General features: G+C 45.4%; 1 protein-coding gene across 1 annotated transcript in view; it reads left to right on the top strand.

The window, feature by feature from the left end:
* Positions 1-19944, top strand: part of LOC143803805 (complement factor B-like) — a 122101-nt gene that overhangs the window by 75296 nt on the left and 26861 nt on the right. The window contains exon 10 of the mRNA XM_077281571.1: positions 9153-9267. Within this exon, the coding sequence (XP_077137686.1) occupies positions 9153-9172 (20 nt within the window). The 3' untranslated portion in view covers positions 9173-9267. The remainder of the gene's footprint in view (positions 1-9152; positions 9268-19944) is intronic.

Genomic DNA, 19944 nt, shown 5'->3' with positions numbered 1-19944 from the left:
CAGGAAACACGGTAGAAGATATGGCCGCTCTTCTCCCTGCTCTCTCATATATAGAAGATATTGCCTGTTGTGAATTGTGCTCTTGGGCTCCCTCCGGTGGTTGTAAGTGGTAGCGCTGCTGTCTCTGAATCGCAGCAGTTATCAGGTGTGTTCACTTTTTGCAATTTGGACTGGGCTATTTAGTCTTGCTTCACCCTTTAGTCAGTGCCAGTTGTCCATTGTTCCTGGAGGATTCACATGCCTGCCTGGTCCCTTCTGCTTTGCAGTTAATTTCAACAAAGATAAGTTCTGGCTGTGATTTTTGCTGTCCACATGCTCTGGCCTTATTGTTCAGTTCTTTTCCATGTTTTTGTCTTGTCCAGCTTGGTCTGTATAAGGATTTGTTTAGCCAAGCTGGTATCTCTGGAGATGCAGATATACCCTCCATATCTTTAGTTAGCTGTGGAGATTTTGTATTTTCTGTGGTGGATATTTTCTAGTGTTTTAATACTGACCGCATAGTACTCTGTCCTATCCTTTCTATTTAGCTAGAAGTGGCCTCCTTTGCTAAATTGTCATTTCCGTCTGTGTATGTTTTTTCCCTCTCCTCTCACAGTTAATATTTGTGGGGGGTTGCTTATCTTTTGGGGATTTTCTCTGAGGCAAGATAGTTTTCCCTTTTCTATCTCTAGGGGTAATTAGTCCTCCGGCTGTATCGAGATGTCTAGGGAGCGCTAGGTACATTCCACGGCTACTTCTAGTTGCGTTGTTAAGTTCAGGGTCTGCGGTCAGTACAGGTACCACCTTCTCCAGAGTACGTCTCATGCTGCTCTTAGGCCACCAGATCATAACAATTGCCACTCTCCTACCTGCTCCCCATATATAAGAGCTATGGCCGCTTTCCTACCTGTGGCTGCTGTTGTGAATTAGACTTTTTTGGCTCCCTCTTGTGGTCACTAGTGATATGACTCTGGGATTGTCTTTCCTCAGTTTGGCACCCACCTGGGCCGTTAGTCCAGGGGTGTTGCTATATAAACTTCCTGGTTTCTCAGTCCAGTGCCTGGCATCGTTGTAATCAGTTCCTTTCTGTTTGCTCGTGTCTGCTGGTCTTGGATCTTGCAAAATTAAGCTAAGTCCTGCTTCCTTGTTTTTTGGTTATTTGCTTGCTCTTATTTTTTTGTCCAGCTTGTACTAAATGTGATTCCTGATTTTGCTGGAAGTTCTAGGGGGCTGGTGTTCTCCCCCCGGGCCGTTAGACGGTTCGGGGGTTCTTGAATATCCAGCGTGGAAATTTTGATAGGGTTTTTGCTGACCATATAAGTCATCTTACTTTATTCTGCTATTAGTCAGTGGGCCTCTCTTTGCTAAATATCTAGTTCATTCTTACAATTGTCTTTTCTCCTTACCTCACCGTTATTATTTGTTGGGGGCTTGTATCCAACTTTTGGGGTCTTTTCTCTGGAGGCAAGAAAGGTCTATCTTTTCCCTTCTAGGGTTAGTTAGTTCTCCGGCTGGCGCGAGACGTCTAGAACCAACGTAGGCACGTTCCCCGGCTGCTGCTATTTGTGGTGCTAGGATTAGATATTTGGTCAGCCCAGTTACCACTGCCCTATGAGCTGGTTTTTTGTGTTTGCAGACTTGGTATGTACTTTTGAGACCCTCTGCCATTGGGGTCATAACAGTATGCCAGGCCAAGGTTGAATGTTTAATGCATTGCAGAAGTGGGATTACAAGAAAGGAAAGTCTGAGTTTTGTTTTTTTTTTTTTTTTCTTTCCTCTCTTTTTTCCTCCCCTTTACCTCTGAGTGGCTAGTGCTTGCTGCAGACATGAATGTCCAGACTTTGATTACAAGTGTGGATCGGCTTGCTGCTCGTGTGCAGGGCATACAAGATTTTGTTACCAGTAGTCCAATGTCTGAACCTAAAATACCTATTCCTGAACTGTTCTCTGGAGACCGATTTAAGTTTAGGAATTTCAGGAATAATTGTAAATTGTTTCTATCTCTGAGACCCCGTTCATCTGGAGACTCAGCTCAGCAAGTAAAAATTGTTATCTCTTTCTTACGGGGCGACCCTCAGGATTGGGCCTTCTCGCTAGCGCCAGGAGATCCGGCATTGGCAAATATTGATGCGTTTTTTCTGGCGCTCGGATTGCTTTACGAGGAACCCAATCTTGAAATTCAGGCAGAAAAAGCCTTGCTGGCTATTTCTCAGGGTCAGGATGAAGCTGAAGTGTATTGCCAAAAATTTCGGAAATGGTCCGTGCTTACTCAGTGGAATGAGTGTGCTCTGGCCGCAAATTTCAGAAATGGCCTTTCTGAAGCCATTAAGAATGTGATGGTGGGTTTCTCCATTCCTACAGGTCTGAATGATTCCATGGCGCTGGCTATTCAAATTGACCGGCGTTTGCGGGAGAGCAAAGCAGCGAATCCTCTGGTGGTGTTGTCTGAACAAACACCTGATTTAATGCAATGTGGTAGAATTCAGACTAGAAATGAACGGAAAAATCATAGACGTCAGAATGGGTTGTGTTTTTACTGTGGTGATTCTACACGTTATATCAGCATGCTCTAAACGCCTAACTAGGGTTGTTAGTCCTGTCGCCATTGGTAATTTGCAACCTAAATTTATTTTGTCTGTGACTTTAATTTGCTCATTGTCCTCCTACCCTGTTATGGCGTTTGTGGATTCAGGTGCTGCCCTGAGTCTTATGGATCTGTCGTTTGCCAAGCGCTGTGGTTTTGTTCTTGAGCCGTTGGTAAATCCTATCCCTCTTAGAGGTATTGATGCTACGCCATTGGCGGAAAATAAACCGCAGTTTTGGACACAGGTAACCATGTGCATGACTCCTGAACATCGGGAGGTGATTCGTTTTCTTGTTCTGCATAAAATGCATGATTTGGTCGTTTTGGGTCTGCCATGGTTACAGACCCATAATCCAGTCTTGGATTGGAAGGCAATGTCTGTGTCAAGTTGGGGCTGTCAGGGAATTCATGGTGATTCCCCGCCGGTGTCTATTGCTTCCTCTACTCCTTCAGAAGTTCCTGAGTATTTGTCTGATTACCAGGATATATTCAGCGAGTCCAGGTCCAGTGCTCTTCCTCCTCATAGGGACTGTGACTGCGCTATAGATTTGATTCCAGGTAGTAAATTTCCTAAGGGAAGATTATTTAATCTGTCTGTACCTGAGCATACCGCAATGCGTTCGTATATCAAGGAATCTCTGGAGAAGGGGCATATCCGTCCATCCTCTTGCCCTCTTGGTGCGGGATTCTTTTTTGTGGCCAAGAAGGACGGATCTTTGAGACCTTGTATTGACTATCGGCTTCTGAATAAAATCACTGTTAAATTTCAGTATCCTTTGCCTCTGTTGTCGGACTTGTTTGCCCGGATTAAAGGTGCCAAGTGGTTCACCAAGATAGATCTTCGTGGTGCGTACAACCTTGTGCGCCTTAAGCAAGGAGATGAATGGAAAACTGCATTTAATACGCCCGAAGGTCATTTTGAGTACTTGGTGATGCCTTTCGGGCTCTCTAATGCTCCTTCAGTGTTTCAGTCCTTTATGCATGATATTTTCCGGAAGTATCTGGATAAATTTATGATTGTTTATCTGGATGATATTCTGTTTTTTTCTGATGATTGGGACTCGCATGTAGAGCAGGTCAGGATGGTGTTTCAGGTTTTGCGTGAGAATGCTTTGTTTGTTAAGGGCTCAAAGTGTCTCTTTGGAGTACAGAAGGTTCCCTTTTTGGGTTTTATTTTTTCCCCTTCTGCGGTGGAGATGGACCCAGTCAAGGTCCGAGCTATTCATGATTGGACTCAACCCACGTCAGTTAAGAGTCTTCAGAAGTTCTTGGGTTTTGCTAACTTCTACCGTCGTTTCATCGCTAATTTTTCTAGCGTTGTTAAACCTTTGACGGATATGACCAAGAAAGGTTCTGATGTTGCTAACTGGGCTCCCGCAGCCGTGGAAGCCTTTCAAGAGTTGAAGCGCCGGTTTACTTCGGCGCCTGTTTTGTGCCAGCCTGATGTCTCACTTCCCTTTCAGGTTGAAGTGGATGCTTCTGAGATTGGGGCAGGGGCCGTTTTGTCGCAGAGAGGCCCTGGTTGCTCTGTAATGAGACCATGTGCTTTTTTCTCTAGGAAGTTTTCGCCTGCTGAGCGGAATTATGATGTTGGCAATCGGGAGTTGTTAGCCATGAAGTGGGCATTTGAGGAGTGGCGTCATTGGCTCGAGGGTGCTAAGCATCGTGTGGTGGTCTTGACTGATCACAAAAATCTGATGTATCTCGAGTCTGCTAAACGCCTGAATCCTAGACAGGCCCGCTGGTCATTGTTTTTCTCCCGTTTTGACTTTGTGGTCTCGTATTTACCAGGTTCAAAGAATGTGAAGGCTGATGCTCTTTCAAGGAGCTTTGTGCCTGACTCTCCTGGAGTCGCAGAACCAGTTGGTATTCTCAAAGAGGGAGTTATCCTGTCAGCCATTTCTCCGGATTTGCGACGTGTGTTGCAGAGATTTCAGGTTGGTAGACCTGACTCTTGTCCACCTGACAGACTGTTTGTTCCTGATAAGTGGACCAGCAGAGTCATTTCCGAGGTTCATTCCTCGGTGTTGGCAGGGCATCCGGGAATTTTTGGCACCAGAGATCTGGTGGCTAGGTCCTTTTGGTGGCCTTCCTTGTCACTGGATGTGCGGTCATTTGTGCAGTCCTGTGGGACTTGTGCTCGAGCTAAGCCTTGCTGTTCTCGTGCCAGCGGGTTGCTCTTGCCCTTGCCTGTCCCGAAGAGGCCTTGGACACACATTTCCATGCATTTCATTTCAGATCTTCCGGTGTCTCAGGGCATGTCTGTCATCTGGGTGGTATGTGATCGCTTTTCCAAGATGGTCCATTTGGTATCTTTGCCTAAGCTGCCTTCCTCTTCCGATCTGGTTCCTTTGTTCTTTCAGAATGTGGTTCGTTTACACGGCATTCCTGAGAATATTGTGTCTGACAGAGGATCCCAGTTTGTTTCCAGGTTCTGGTGATCCTTTTGTGCTAAGATGGGCATTGATTTGTCGTTTTCGTCTGCCTTTCATCCTCAGACTAATGGACAAATGGAGCGAACTAATCAGACTCTGGAGGCTTATTTGAGGTGTTTTGTTTCTGCAGATCAGGATGATTGGGTAACCTTCTTGCCGTTGGCTGAGTTTGCCCTTAATAATCGGGCTAGTTCCGCTACTTTGGTTTCGCCATTTTTTTGCAACTCTGGTTTCCATCCTCGTTTTTCCTCGGGACATGTGGAGCCTTCTGACTGTCCTGGGGTAGATTCCGTGGTGGATAGGTTGCAGCGGATCTGGAATCATGTGGTGGACAACTTGAAGTTGTCACAGGAGAAGGCTCAGCGTTTTGCCAACCGCCGCCGCGGTGTGGGTCCCCGACTTCGTGTTGGGGATTTGGTATGGCTGTCTTCTCGATTTGTTCCTATGAAGGTCTCCTCTCCTAAATTTAGGCCTCGCTTCATCGGACCTTACAAGATATTGGAAATCCTTAATCCTGTGTCCTTTCGCTTGGATCTTCCGGTGTCGTTTGCCATTCACAACGTGTTCCATAGGTCTTTGTTGCGGCGGTACGTTGTACCTGTGGTTCCTTCTGTTGAGCCTCCTGCTCCGGTGTTGGTTGAGGGCGAGTTGGAGTACGTGGTGGAGAAGATCTTGGATTCTTGTCTCTCCAGGCGGAGGCTTCAGTATCTGGTCAAGTGGAAGGGCTATGGTCAGGAGGATAATTCCTGGGTGGTTGCCTCTGATGTGCATGCGGCCGATTTAGTTCGTGCCTTTCACGCTGCTCATCCTGATCGCCCTGGTGGTCTTGGTGAGGGTTCGGTGACCCCTCCTTAAAGGGGGGGTACTGTTGTGAATTAGACTTTTTTGGCTCCCTCTTGTGGTCACTAGTGATATGACTCTGGGATTGTCTTTCCTCAGTTTGGCACCCACCTGGGCCGTTAGTCCAGGGGTGTTGCTATATAAACTTCCTGGTTTCTCAGTCCAGTGCCTGGCATCGTTGTAATCAGTTCCTTTCTGTTTGCTCCTGTCTGCTGGTCTTGGATCTTGCAAAATTAAGCTAAGTCCTGCTTCCTTGTTTTTTGGTTATTTGCTTGCTCTTATTTTTTTGTCCAGCTTGTACTAAATGTGATTCCTGATTTTGCTGGAAGTTCTAGGGGGCTGGTGTTCTCCCCCCGGGCCGTTAGACGGTTCGGGGGTTCTTGAATATCCAGCGTGGAAATTTTGATAGGGTTTTTGCTGACCATATAAGTCATCTTACTTTATTCTGCTATTAGTCAGTGGGCCTCTCTTTGCTAAATATCTAGTTCATTCTTACAATTGTCTTTTCTCCTTACCTCACCGTTATTATTTGTTGGGGGCTTGTATCCAACTTTTGGGGTCTTTTCTCTGGAGGCAAGAAAGGTCTATCTTTTCCCTTCTAGGGTTAGTTAGTTCTCCGGCTGGCACGAGACGTCTAGAACCAACGTAGGCACGTTCCCCGGCTGCTGCTATTTGTGGTGCTAGGATTAGATATATGGTCAGCCCAGTTACCACTGCCCTATGAGCTGGTTTTTTGTGTTTGCAGACTTGGTATGTACTTTTGAGACCCTCTGCCATTGGGGTCATAACAGGCTGCTTTCTATAAGACGTCCCTATTACTAACCACATAGTGAATTTGGAAATTAACACACAGCCAGAATAAAATCCTTTATTTGAAATTAAACTCAACACCCTGTTTTACACATTTATGTAAAAATAAAAAACAAAGTTATACTCACTTTTACGCCTAATCCATTGAAGCCCTGTAAAAAAAGCAAAAATAATAAACAACCATTTTCCTCACCTGTCCGACATGCACATAATCCTCTGATGCCCATGTTCATGCCATGGGCATCGGAGGACTATCAGCGTCCTTGTATAATTTTTACAATCTGACTATGGGGTTAATAATAGGGAGGTCTTATAGATGTCCATTACTAATCTCTTTGCCTGATGTCACTTTGACAATACGAAGGTAAATAAACCCCATTATTTATAACCCCCCTCGCCAGTGCACCAGGCCAAGTGGGAAGAGCGAGGCTAAGCTCCAGAATTGGTGCATCTTATGGCTGTATCCATGGCCCCCTTCCTAGCCTATTAATATCAGCCAGCAGCTGTCTGCCTAGCCTTTGCTGATTATTAATTATAGGGGGGCCCCACGTCACTTTATTTTTGGGGTACCCCATTTTATTAACCAGCTAACTACACAGGTGTGAGCTAATATTAATAGCCTGGGAAGCTGTATGTTTATTACCCCCTTCCCGGGCTATAAACATCAGCCCCCAGAGAGTGGCTTTCCCTCCCCTGATTATTAAAAATTAGGGGGACTACACACCATTTTTTTTACATTCAATATATATCTTCTAATATATTCGGATGGTCCACTCTGAATTAACTGTACTTCGGCTGATGAAATGTCGGGTTTCCGACAAAAAAATGTTCTCGCACCCATTGACTTTCATTGGTGAGTCTCAGCCACTCACAACATGCTGCAAATTTTTCATCACCTCAATTCTAGATGAAGAAAAACTTACAGATGAACACTGCCTCATTGGCTTGCATTGTAGCTAGTGCAATGCGAGGTTTCCTCATATTGCACTCACTCAGTTTAATCGCTGAGCGAACCTTAAAAAGGCTAACATCATTAACCCAGTAGTATCCTGAGCATATTAGTGCAAATATGAGTCTCTGTTACTTAGCAGTACAGGATATCAGCATCCTGGTGCAAGTGCATTATCATTTACACAATGCAGTAGAGGGTTATGTAAAGACATTTGCGATAACTGAACATTCTGTTGTACCCTGCTTTGGGGTACTACATTGTTTTAAAGGGGTGTTCCTGTTTTGGAAAACATCTGTCGCTCGGCTGCAGTTTGCTTTAAAAAAACCCCCCTAAAAACTGCAATTTTTTCACCTTCCCCGAGTCTAGCGTTGAGTCTCTGCCACTATTCCTAGTGTCTTTTATTATATGCAGCATGGTTGTCATGTTGACAGCGCTGCAGCCCATAACTGAGCTCAACAGCTCTGCTCGACCTCAAGAAATGAGCCTCTAAGCTTACTGATTGGCTGAAACACTGTTGACAGGACCCCAACCTTTCTAACCTTGAAAGCCACATTCAGCTATGAAAGAGCGATGCGAGCTACATTCAGCTCAGAGAGAGGGCCACAAGCCACATTCAGCTTAAAGAGAGGGCCACAAGCCACATCCTGCTATGAAAGAGGACCACAAGCCACATTCAGCTCTGAGAGAGGGCTGAGAGCCACATCCAGCTCCGAGAGAGGGTCATGAGCCACATCCAGCTCTGAGAGAGGGCTGCGAGCCACATCCAGCTCTGAGAGAGGGTCGTGAGCCACACCTAGCTCTGAGAGTCGCGAGACACGTCCAGCTCTGAGAGAGGGTCACAAGCCACATCCAGCTGTGAGAGAGGAGCACGAGCCACATCCAGCTCTGAGAGAGGGTAGTGAGCCACATACAGCTCCTGCCTCACTCACAGTAGTGACACCGAGAACCCCGTATTATTGGTATAATGACAGCCAGAGCTTTTAAACTAAATTACACCAAGGCAGTATGCCAAGCTCCAGGGTTTCCTATCTTGCCACCATTCATATCTGCTCATATCCAAGCTGGCAGACAGTCGCGAGCCACACATCACGGGCCCGCAAGCCACATGTGGCTATCGAGCTACAGGTTGGTGGCAATTAAGAAATGTGTCCCTCAGACCTTGTGGGGACATCATAAACCTGGACCAGATCTCACAGGACAATAAAACTTTACACTCCTTATCTATCAACTTATTCGGTATTTACTGCCATGACTGTTTTTTTCCCTTCCCATGTTGATAATTCTGCTTTATGTCGTGTCTCATTACTGTACTATTCTATGTCCTGTTATATATAAATATGAGACTCTTCCAATATTGTCTCCTACCTGACATCTGATGATGAGACGGAGGAGTCTCCAGAGCTGCTACTTATTACCATCTTCTCTCTCTAGACGCAAAAAAAAGGTATCAACCACTCTCAATTTGGAAAGTTTTTCTATATGTACAATATTTTTCATGTTTTATACATCGACTGAAGAAAAAATGTAGAAAAATTCACTGGATTTCTTTTAGGGAAGGTGTGGAGTGCCTGAGGCATGCAGAGGCACGCCTTCTGCTCATTCTCATATTTCTGAAGCTTTGAAGGAGAACTTTGAGCAAGCATGTCAACATCGGCACCAGGATCATGGTGAGTGTTTTACATGTACTTGATATTCTACTGCTTTCTTCCCACACCGGTTCCCTGATTCTGTTTTGCGTAGGATTTTTATCAACTTCTCAAATGTTTCTCAGAACTTTTTCTTTTTTTTCTTTTTTTACTCGAGAAGAGTCTGAATACTGTAACGGAGAAAGTACTTAAGATAGGATCCAAGCCAGACACTTGAATGAATTACTCCTTCACATACTTGAAAGAATTATCATCTGTTAAAAAAGTTTTTTTTTCTGTTGTCATAAAAATAAGGAGTCTGTGAGTTTTTGGAAGAACTAGTTATAAGTATATGGAGGGTTAAAAAAACTTCCCGACAACAGTACTGAAAACTTGATGATATCACTTTAGGAAATTTTCCAGATATATTGGTCCTGAAAGTCATTTTGAAACTATATACGGTAGATCACGAAAGGTAAGTTTTCTAAATTTTCTTGAAAAGTAAAAATGAAAAATTGCTCCTGAAACCTTCATAACATCTTAATCAAATAAAAACAAGTTTTAAAAATAACAATGACATGAAGGAGATATATTTGTTTATTAACTAGTTTGTGTGGTTTGACAATTTGGATTGAGGGGACAAACATTCAAAGTTAAAAAATTGCACAATTGTTGTGTCAAAGATCGTAGCCTTGGAAGTTGCACAGATCAACCCGCAACATTGCAATAAAATGCAATAAGAGGCGATCAAAAATCATATCTACTCCAAAATGGTAAAAAAAAAGGAAATCTCAATGAGCAAAAATTAAGCCTCCACCCAGCCGCCTGGAGAATCATAGCTGGTTTTACTGGTTTTACTGCATAGTGAAGCTATGACTCTTGAAGGAAGGGGAGGTAAAAACAAAAAAATGGCTTGAGGATGAAGGGTTTAAATGTGCACTGTAGACAAAGCACATGTGTAATCCACACACACACAAAAAACAAAAATTGCGAAAACACAGCAGGACATGCATTTGGAACTCGCATTTTTACTGACAAAAAGTATTTTTTTGCTGCAGAAAAAATAAAAACCCTGCATGTGAACACAGTCTATGTAGGAAAAACAGCACAAAAGTTTAGAACACCACAGAGTAAAAGAAAGAAGGACAGATCTTACCTGTGGCCAAAATTTTTTTCAGCACTGATCTTAGTATTAAGGATATTAAAATACTAGTATTTAAAGTAAACGTCAATTCTCAGGTACCCCCTTACAAAGGTACATACCGAAACGCGCGTCGGGGTGAGTGCCACATTCTTTGTTGGAACCTTACAGCTATATTTCATCTTCTTTATATCATGCCCCTATATCCTATTATCCACTATATCCCACTCTAATTATAATTTTTGGGTGTGATATGGCTTTTTATATCAATTAAGCTAATTTACTCTGCGTTACTGGTTCTACTTGAAGTATCATCAATTCTGTATGTATACAGTAGATTTTTTTAATGTTATTTTATTGTGTGCGCGCTCTCTTTGCCACCACTTACCCACTTGTAAGTATAAGGTATTTTATTTCACAATATCTCATGTTTTGACCACTTATTAGTTCTTTCTTATTGGTTTGGTTCTTCTCCGATTGGTATTTCCAATTATCCAGTCTAATATGGTCACTTACCTTATACCACGCTATGAGTGATGTTTCCCTGGAACCATATCTATTGTATGCTATCTGCTCATTCTTTATCTCATTTGTTTAAATACCAGGTAATGACAACTTGGGACTTACTAGATTAATTAAGTACTGTGTCCCTCAGCCTTCATGGGGACATCACAGCCCCGGACCAGATCTCAATCAGGGACAATAAAACTTTACACTCCTTATCTCCAAACTCATCCAAGTATACTGTATATTGCCATAATTGTTTTCTTTTCTCCCCAAAATGATCATTCTGCTTCACGTCACTTGTCTTATTACTGCACTGCTCTATGTCTAGTTGTGTATAAATAGGTGACTTTTCAGATATAGCGCAATATCTGATGCCTGGTGAAAAGATCTGGAAAGCTGCTGTTTGTTAAAACCTTTTCAGTCAACCATTAAAAAGTATCAACCACTGAGGACTCTAAAATTTTGACCATTTTCATAAACACAAAACACATCAACCTAAATTTACCACCAGCATAAAGCACAATGTGTCACAAAAAAATAAATCTCAGAATCGTTGGGACATGTACATACAGGAAAGATATAAATCTTGGTACCGTGTTAGCCAGTAGATAGAAAAATATTTAGAAATTGGGACATGTACAAGCATTCCAGAATTATTACCACGCAAAGTAACAAGTCAGATTTAAAAAAAAAAATAGGGCTCCGTCATTTAAGGGTTAAGAATAGTTGACTAATTTTTTTTAGTTAAATTGTTTTGGAAAAAAATTCAAGTCGGAAACCCTGGAAAAATTTTGTAGCACGAATTGGTAGTCTCCAATGTCACCCTGAGAATCGAGACATCTCTACACTTGGAAGTCACCGCACCATCTTTCAGATGATTGTGGAGAGGACCCAATGGGTTTAAACAAGTTGATTAATTCTTTAGTTAAATCGGTTTTAAGAAAAAAAAAGAATCAAGTAGGCAGCCCGGCTATATTTTGCAATTTTATTGGTAGGTATGATAATGATATGTGTTATGCCGCCTAATACTTACCTTTCTGGCCGGCGCGCTCCCGACGCTCCTCCTCGCTCTTCTCCGTCTGGATTCTCTGGTGCTCGTCCCTTCGGCGGTCCGCGCATGCGCAGACGGGCTCCTCTTACCGCTGGGGTTCCTGGGAGGTCGTGACCCGTTGGCTCCACCCCCAATATGGCGGCGCCCGTCGGGTATTTCTCTCTTGCATTCGCCCAGGTAAGACGCCTTTGCATCTATTGTGTTTGTCGGTTTCTAGCCGTCATCCCTTTAGTTTCTTTGGCTCCACTAGCGTTTGCTCTGTCTAGGTTCCTGTCTCATTCTCATCTTTCTTGTCAGTCCTGTGTTCCTGCCATCTCATCAGTCCTGAGTTCCTGTCATCCCTGCCAGTCCTGTGTTCCTGCCGTCTTGCCAGTCCTGAGTTCCTGTCATCCCTGCCAGTCCTGTGTTCCTGCCGTCTTGCCAGTCCTGAGTTCCTGCCATCCCTGCCAGTCCTGTGTTCCTGCCATCTTGCCAGTCCTGAGTTCCTGTCATCCCTGCCAGTCCTGTGTTCCTGCCGTCTCGTCAGTCCTGAGTTCCTGTCATCCCTGCCAGTCCTGTGTTCCAGCGTCTCAGCCAGTCCTGTGTTCCAGCCGTCCCAGCCGATCCTGTGTTCCTGACGTTCCCTGTTTATCTTGTCTCCTCCATTCCAGTCAGTACATTTTCTCTGCTGTCTCTGCCCGTCCAGTGTCTCTTTCGTTCTGTTTGCCTCAGTGGCTCCTTCTCTCTCCTGTCCTCTGACCCATCTTTGGTCCTATCATTAGTCGCCCCTTTGGCTCCGGCAGTTGCGGCTTCACCCTCCTTGGGCCTGTCCCAAACACTCCCTGTATAGGGGGTGGCTCCATCTGGTCGCTCGCCTTTGGGGGCTCTGAAGCCGTGACCCAGAGGGTCCACTTCTCGGGTCCTAATAGTATGCAAAGGCCATGGATCCCGCTGGAGCTGCGGCCGCTCAGAAGGAACTACTTTTCCTTTCGGGAGAATCAGAGTCGGATGATGTCCTTCATGAAATCCATGGACTCCCGACTTTCTGCCCTCCAGACCTCTAACCCGGGGAATGCCTCCCAGTTGCCCAGTTTGCAACAAGAGCTGGTACAGCACTCAGTCCCATATTCTGGGCTATATGGCGTCTGTTGATACTCGACTTCTTTTTTTACAGACTGCGGTGTCTGTTCCTGCACCTACCCCTGCGCCTCATCCCTCTCCCTGTTTGGCTAAACCTCCCCGTTTCAATGGTGATCCCAAACTATGCCGGAGATTTCTGAATCAGTGCCGTCTTCATTTCGAGCTCCTTCCCCAGCAATACCCTATCGGGCCAAGATAGCCTTTATTATTTCTCATTTGGAGGGTGATGCGCTAGCATGGGTTAACCCTCTCTGGGCGCGGGATGATCCTGTGGTCAATCAGTTAACACCATTTTTGGAGACGTTTCGTCGAGTGTTCGATGAACCAGGTCGCTTGGCTTCTACCACTGAGGCCCTGTTTAATTTACAGCAGGGGTCTCTAACTGTTGGGCAATATGCAATTCAGTTTCGGACTTTATCTTCCGACTTGGGTTGGAATAATGAGGCGTTGGTCAGGGTTTTCTGGCGGGGGCTATCCAGTCGTATCAAGGATGAATTAGCTGGCCGGTATACTCCGACTATTTTGGAGGATTTGATTGCCTTGGCAATGCGAATAGATCTTCGCTTTCAGGAGCGAGCTCGGGAGAGAAAATTTCCTCGTTCTTCCATGACTTCCCGCAGGCCGCCCAGTGCGCATCCCAGGGTCTCTGCTTCAGTTTCTGTTCCTGAGCCGATGCACGTTGATCGCGTAAAACTCTCCGAACAACTGCTCCTCTCATCTTCTTCGACCCTGCCCAGACCGTCCGGAAAACTCCTCCGCCTAGGTCAGGTAAGAGAGGCCTCCCTAGGTGCATGTGAAACCTCTCAACCCCTCACTCTGCCCGTTTTATTGCACATTCATGACAAACGTTTCTCTCTTGAGGCTTATTTGGACTCGGGTGCAGCGGGAAATTTTATTAGGTTAGAAGAAGTAATTAAATTCTCGGTCCCTTTTAGGCCTTTAGAGAATCCTCTTCTTCTCGCTTCTGTTGACGGGAGACCCCTGCAAGAAACTATAACTCAAGTCACGCACTTGGTCGAGCTTCAGGTAGGGGCTCTTCATAGGGAGAGAATTTCATTTTTAGTTTTAGTCAACATCTCTCATCCTATTCTCCTCGGTCTACCGTGGTTGCGACTCCACGAACCTTTCTTGGATTGGCATAAGGGCAATATTCTTCGTTGGGGAGATTCCTGTCGGTCTCGTTGTCTGCTGCCGGTGCATCCTGTTGGTGTTCCTTGTCCCTCCACCATTCCCTCTGGGTTGCCTTCTGCCTATTCTTTTTCGGATGTTTTTGACAAAAAGGAGGGTGAGTCTCTTCCGCCACACCGACCTTACGATTGTCCTATAGACCTCGTTCCTGGTACCACGCCTCCTAGGGGAAGAATCTATCCTCTCTCGCCTACAGAAGCACAAGCTATGTCGGATTATGTACAAGAGAACCTTGCTAGAGGCTTCATTCGGAAATCTTCTTCTCCAGCTGGGGCAGGTTTCTTTTTCGTGAAGAAGAAGGATGGTACCCTCCGCCCATGTATTGATTACAGAGGGTTAAATAACATCACTGTGAAGAACAAATATCCTTTACCTCTTATCTCTGAACTTTTTGACCGACTGAGAGGAGCACAAATTTTTACCAAGCTTGATCTTCGGGGAGCCTACAACTTGGCTCGTATCTATGCGGGAGACGAGTGGAAGACCGCATTCAACACTCGGGACGGTCACTACGAGTATTTGGTAATCCCTTTTGGGCTTTGTAATGCTCCTGCGGTGTTCCAAGAGTTCGTCAATGACATCTTTCGAGACTGTCTCTATACCAGTGTTGTAGTCTACTTGGATAACATCCTCGTCTTCTCTCATGATCTATCCACCCATCGACGAGACGTTCACCGGGTCTTACTTCATCTAAGGGAGAATCATCTCTTCGCGAAGATTGAAAAATGCGTCTTTGAGCAGTCTTCCGTGCCTTTCCTGAGTTATATCGTTTCTGAGGATGGTCTAAAGATGGATCCTGAGAAGGTGTCTGCCGTTTTGAATTGGCCCTGTCCATCGGGAGTAAAAGCTATACAGCGATTTCTTGGCTTTGCCAATTACTACAGACAATTTATTCCTCACTTCTCCTCTTTGTCTAAACCAGTCTCTGCTCTGGTCCGCAAGGGGGTCGATTCTAATCTTTGGCCTCCAGAGGCAGAAACAGCCTTCCAAACTCTGAAGCGAGAATTTGCTTCTGCCTCAGTGCTTCATCGACCGGATACCAATAGGCCTTTTATTCTTGAAGTGGATGCATCTTCTATCGGAGCCGGAGCTGTACTTTTACAGAGGTCTAACTCGGGACGGTTAGTCTCCTGTGGCTTTTTCTCTAAAGCATTTTACCCCCCTTAACTTAATTATTCCATCGGTGTCAAAGAATTGTTAGCCATCAAATTGGCCTTGGAGGAGTGGCGATATCTTCTTGAAGTGGCTGTTCATCCTTTCGTCATTTTTACAGATCACAATAATCTAGTCTACGTCCAGTCTGCCCAAAGGCTGAATCCTCGACAAGCCAGATGGTCCTTGTTCTTCGGACGTTTCGACTTCGAATTACATTTCAGACCTGGAAATAAAAACATCAAGGCTGACGCCCTATCACGGTCCTTTCAACCGTTGGATGAAGAGGAGAGACCTATGCATATTCTTGATCCAGCTAAGATTGTTTCCTTGGCTCCTCTAGATTTGATCACTCCTCCTCCGGGAAAAACCTTCGCATCAAATCGTGACAAGTTGAAGGTCTTGCGTTGGGGTCATCCCTCCCAGTTCGCTGGACATGTTGGAGGTAAGAAGACTCTTTCCTTGATTTCTCGTCACTATTGGTGGCCTTCTCTTCGCCAGGATGTGCTGGATTTTGTTGCTTCCTGTTCCTCGTGTGCTCGGAACAAGGTTCCCCGACTACTTCCTTCTGGTTCTCTGCTTCCACTTCCAGTGCCATCTGTTCCCTGGAGTCATATTGCCATGGACTTTGTCACCGACTTACCTAAGTCTTCTAATTGCACAGCAATTTTGGTGGTGGTAGACAGATTTTCCAAGATGGCCCACTTCGTCCCTCTGCCTGGTCTACCATCTGCTTCTGACCTAGCGAAGATCTTTTTACTTCAAGTTTTTCGACTCCACGGATTCCCTCAGCATATCATGTCCGACTGAGGAGTCCAGTTTACCTCCCGTTTTTGGAGAGCCCTTTGTGGTCTTATGAAGGTATCGCTAGATTTTTCTTCTGCTTACCACCCCCAGTCCAACGGTCAGGTGGAGCGTGTAAATCAAATCCTCATATCATATCTTCGTCATTTTACCAGTGCTCACCATGATGACTGGGTGTCTTTTCTTCCCTGGGCAGAATTCGCCTACAATAACCACACTGTTATGACCCCAATGGCAGAGGGTCTCAAAAGTACATACCAAGTCTGCAAACACAAAAAAACAGCTCTTAGGGCAGTGGTAACTGGGCTGACCATATATCTAATCCTAGCACCACAAATAGCAGCAGCCGGGGAACGTGCCTACGTTGGTTCTAGACGTCTCGCGCCAGCCGGAGAACTAACTAACCCTAGAAGGGAAAAGATAGACCTTTCTTGCCTCCAGAGAAAAGACCCCAAAAGTTGGATACAAGCCCCCAACAAATAATAACGGTGAGGTAAGGAGAAAAGACAAATGTAAGAATGAACTAGATATTTAGCAAAGAGAGGCCCACTGACTAATAGCAGAATATAGTAAGATGACTTATACGGTCAGCAAAAACCCTATCAAAATTCCCACGCTGGATATTCAAGAACCCACGAACCGTCTAACGGCCCGGGGGGAGAACACCAGCCCCCTAGAGCTTCCAGCAAAATCAGGAATCACATTTAGTACAAGCTGGACAAAAAATAAGAGCAATGCAAATAACCAAAAAACAAGGAAGCAGGACTTAGCTTAATTTTGCAAGATCCAGGACCAGCAGACAGGAGCAAACAGAAAGGAACTGATTACAACGATGCCAGGCACAGGACTGAGAATCCAGGAAGTTTATATAGCAACACCCCTGGACTAACGACCCAGGTGGGTGCCAAACTGAGGAAAGACAATCCCAGAGTCATATCACTAGTGACCACAAGAGGGAGCCAAAAAAGTCTAATTCACAACAGTACCCCCCCTTTAAGGAGGGGTCACCGAACCCTCACCAAGACCACCAGGGCGATCAGGATGAGCAGCGTGAAAGGCACGAACTAAATCGGCCGCATGTACATCAGAGGCAACCACCCAGGAATTATCCTCCTGACCATAGCCCTTCCACTTGACCAGATACTGAAGCCTCCGCCTGGAGAGACGAGAATCCAAGATCTTCTCCACCACGTACTCCAACTCACCCTCAACCAACACCGGAGCAGGAGGCTCAACAGAAGGAACCACAGGTACAACGTACCGCCGCAACAAAGACCTATGGAACACGTTGTGAATGGCAAACGACACCGGAAGATCCAAGCGAAAGGACACAGGATTAAGGATTTCCAATATCTTGTAAGGACCAATGAAGCGATGCTTAAATTTAGGAGAGGAGACCTTCATAGGAACAAATCGAGAAGACAGCCATACCAAATCCCCAACACGAAGTCGGGGACCCACACCGCGGCGGCGGTTGGCAAAACGCTGAGCCTTCTCCTGTGACAACTTTAAGTTGTCCACCACATGATTCCAGATCTGCTGCAACCTATCCACCATGGAATCTACCCCAGGACAGTCAGAAGGCTCCACATGTCCCGAGGAAAAACGAGGATGGAAACCAGAGTTGCAAAAAAATGGCGAAACCAAAGTAGCGGAACTAGCCCGATTATTAAGGGCAAACTCAGCCAACGGCAAGAAGGTCACCCAATCATCCTGATCTGCAGAAACAAAACACCTCAAATAAGCCTCCAGAGTCTGATTAGTTCGCTCCGTTTGTCCATTAGTCTGAGGATGAAAGGCAGACGAAAACGACAAATCAATGCCCATCTTAGCACAAAAGGATCGCCAGAACCTGGAAACAAACTGGGATCCTCTGTCAGACACAATATTCTCAGGAATGCCGTGTAAACGAACCACATTCTGAAAGAACAAAGGAACCAGATCGGAAGAGGAAGGCAGCTTAGGCAAAGATACCAAATGGACCATCTTGGAAAAGCGATCACATACCACCCAGATGACAGACATGCCCTGAGACGCCGGAAGATCTGAAATGAAATCCATGGAAATGTGTGTCCAAGGCCTCTTCGGGACAGGCAAGGGCAAGAGCAACCCGCTGGCACGAGAACAGCAAGGCTTAGCTCGAGCACAAGTCCCACAGGACTGCACAAATGACCGCACATCCCGTGACAAGGAAGGCCACCAAAAGGACCTAGCCACCAGATCTCTGGTGCCAAAAATTCCCGGATGCCCTGCCAACACCGAGGAATGAACCTCGGAAATGACTCTGCTGGTCCACTTATCAGGAACAAACAGTCTGTCAGGTGGACAAGAGTCAGGTCTACCAGCCTGAAATCTCTGCAACACACGTCGCAAATCCGGAGAAATGGCTGACAGGATAACTCCCTCTTTGAGAATACCAACTGGTTCTGCGACTCCAGGAGAGTCAGGCACAAAGCTCCTTGAAAGAGCATCAGCCTTCACATTCTTTGAACCTGGTAAATACGAGACCACAAAGTCAAAACGGGAGAAAAACAATGACCAGCGGGCCTGTCTAGGATTCAGGCGTTTAGCAGACTCGAGATACATCAGATTTTTGTGATCAGTCAAGACCACCACACGATGCTTAGCACCCTCGAGCCAATGACGCCACTCCTCAAATGCCCACTTCATGGCTAACAACTCCCGATTGCCAACATCATAATTCCGCTCAGCAAGCGAAAACTTCCTAGAGAAAAAAGCACATGGTCTCATTACAGAGCAACCAGGGCCTCTCTGCGACAAAACGGCCCCTGCCCCAATCTCAGAAGCATCCACTTCAACCTGAAAGGGAAGTGAGACATCAGGCTGGCACAAAACAGGCGCCGAAGTAAACCGGCGCTTCAACTCTTGAAAAGCTTCCACGGCTGCAGGAGCCCAGTTAGCAACATCAGAACCTTTCTTGGTCATATCCGTCAAAGGTTTAACAACGCTAGAAAAATTAGCGATAAAACGACGGTAGAAGTTAGCAAAACCCAAGAACTTCTGAAGACTCTTAACTGACGTGGGTTGAGTCCAATCATGAATAGCTCGGACCTTGACTGGGTCCATCTCCACCGCAGAAGGGGAAAAAATAAAACCCAAAAAGGGAACCTTCTGTACCCCAAAGAGACACTTTGAGCCCTTAACAAACAAAGCATTCTCACGCAAAACCTGAAACACCATCCTGACCTGCTCTACATGCGAGTCCCAATCATCAGAAAAAAACAGAATATCATCCAGATAAACAATCATAAATTTATCCAGATACTTCCGGAAAATATCATGCATAAAGGACTGAAACACTGAAGGAGCATTAGAGAGCCCGAAAGGCATCACCAAGTACTCAAAATGACCTTCGGGCGTATTAAATGCAGTTTTCCATTCATCTCCTTGCTTAATGCGCACAAGGTTGTACGCACCACGAAGATCTATCTTGGTGAACCACTTGGCACCTTTAATCCGGGCAAACAAGTCCGACAACAGAGGCAAAGGATACTGAAATTTAACAGTGATTTTATTCAGAAGCCGATAGTCAATACAAGGTCTCAAAGATCCGTCCTTCTTGGCCACAAAAAAGAATCCCGCACCAAGAGGGGAAGAGGATGGACGGATATGCCCCTTCTCCAGAGATTCCTTGATATAGGAACGCATTGCGGTATGCTCAGGTACAGACAGATTAAATAATCTTCCCTTAGGAAATTTACTACCTGGAATCAAATCTATAGCGCAGTCACAGTCC

Source organism: Ranitomeya variabilis, chromosome 2 (genome assembly GCF_051348905.1).
Source record: "Ranitomeya variabilis isolate aRanVar5 chromosome 2, aRanVar5.hap1, whole genome shotgun sequence".
In the NCBI taxonomy this organism is placed as follows: domain Eukaryota; kingdom Metazoa; phylum Chordata; class Amphibia; order Anura; family Dendrobatidae; genus Ranitomeya; species Ranitomeya variabilis.
This window is presented reverse-complemented; position numbering and strand designations above follow the sequence as displayed.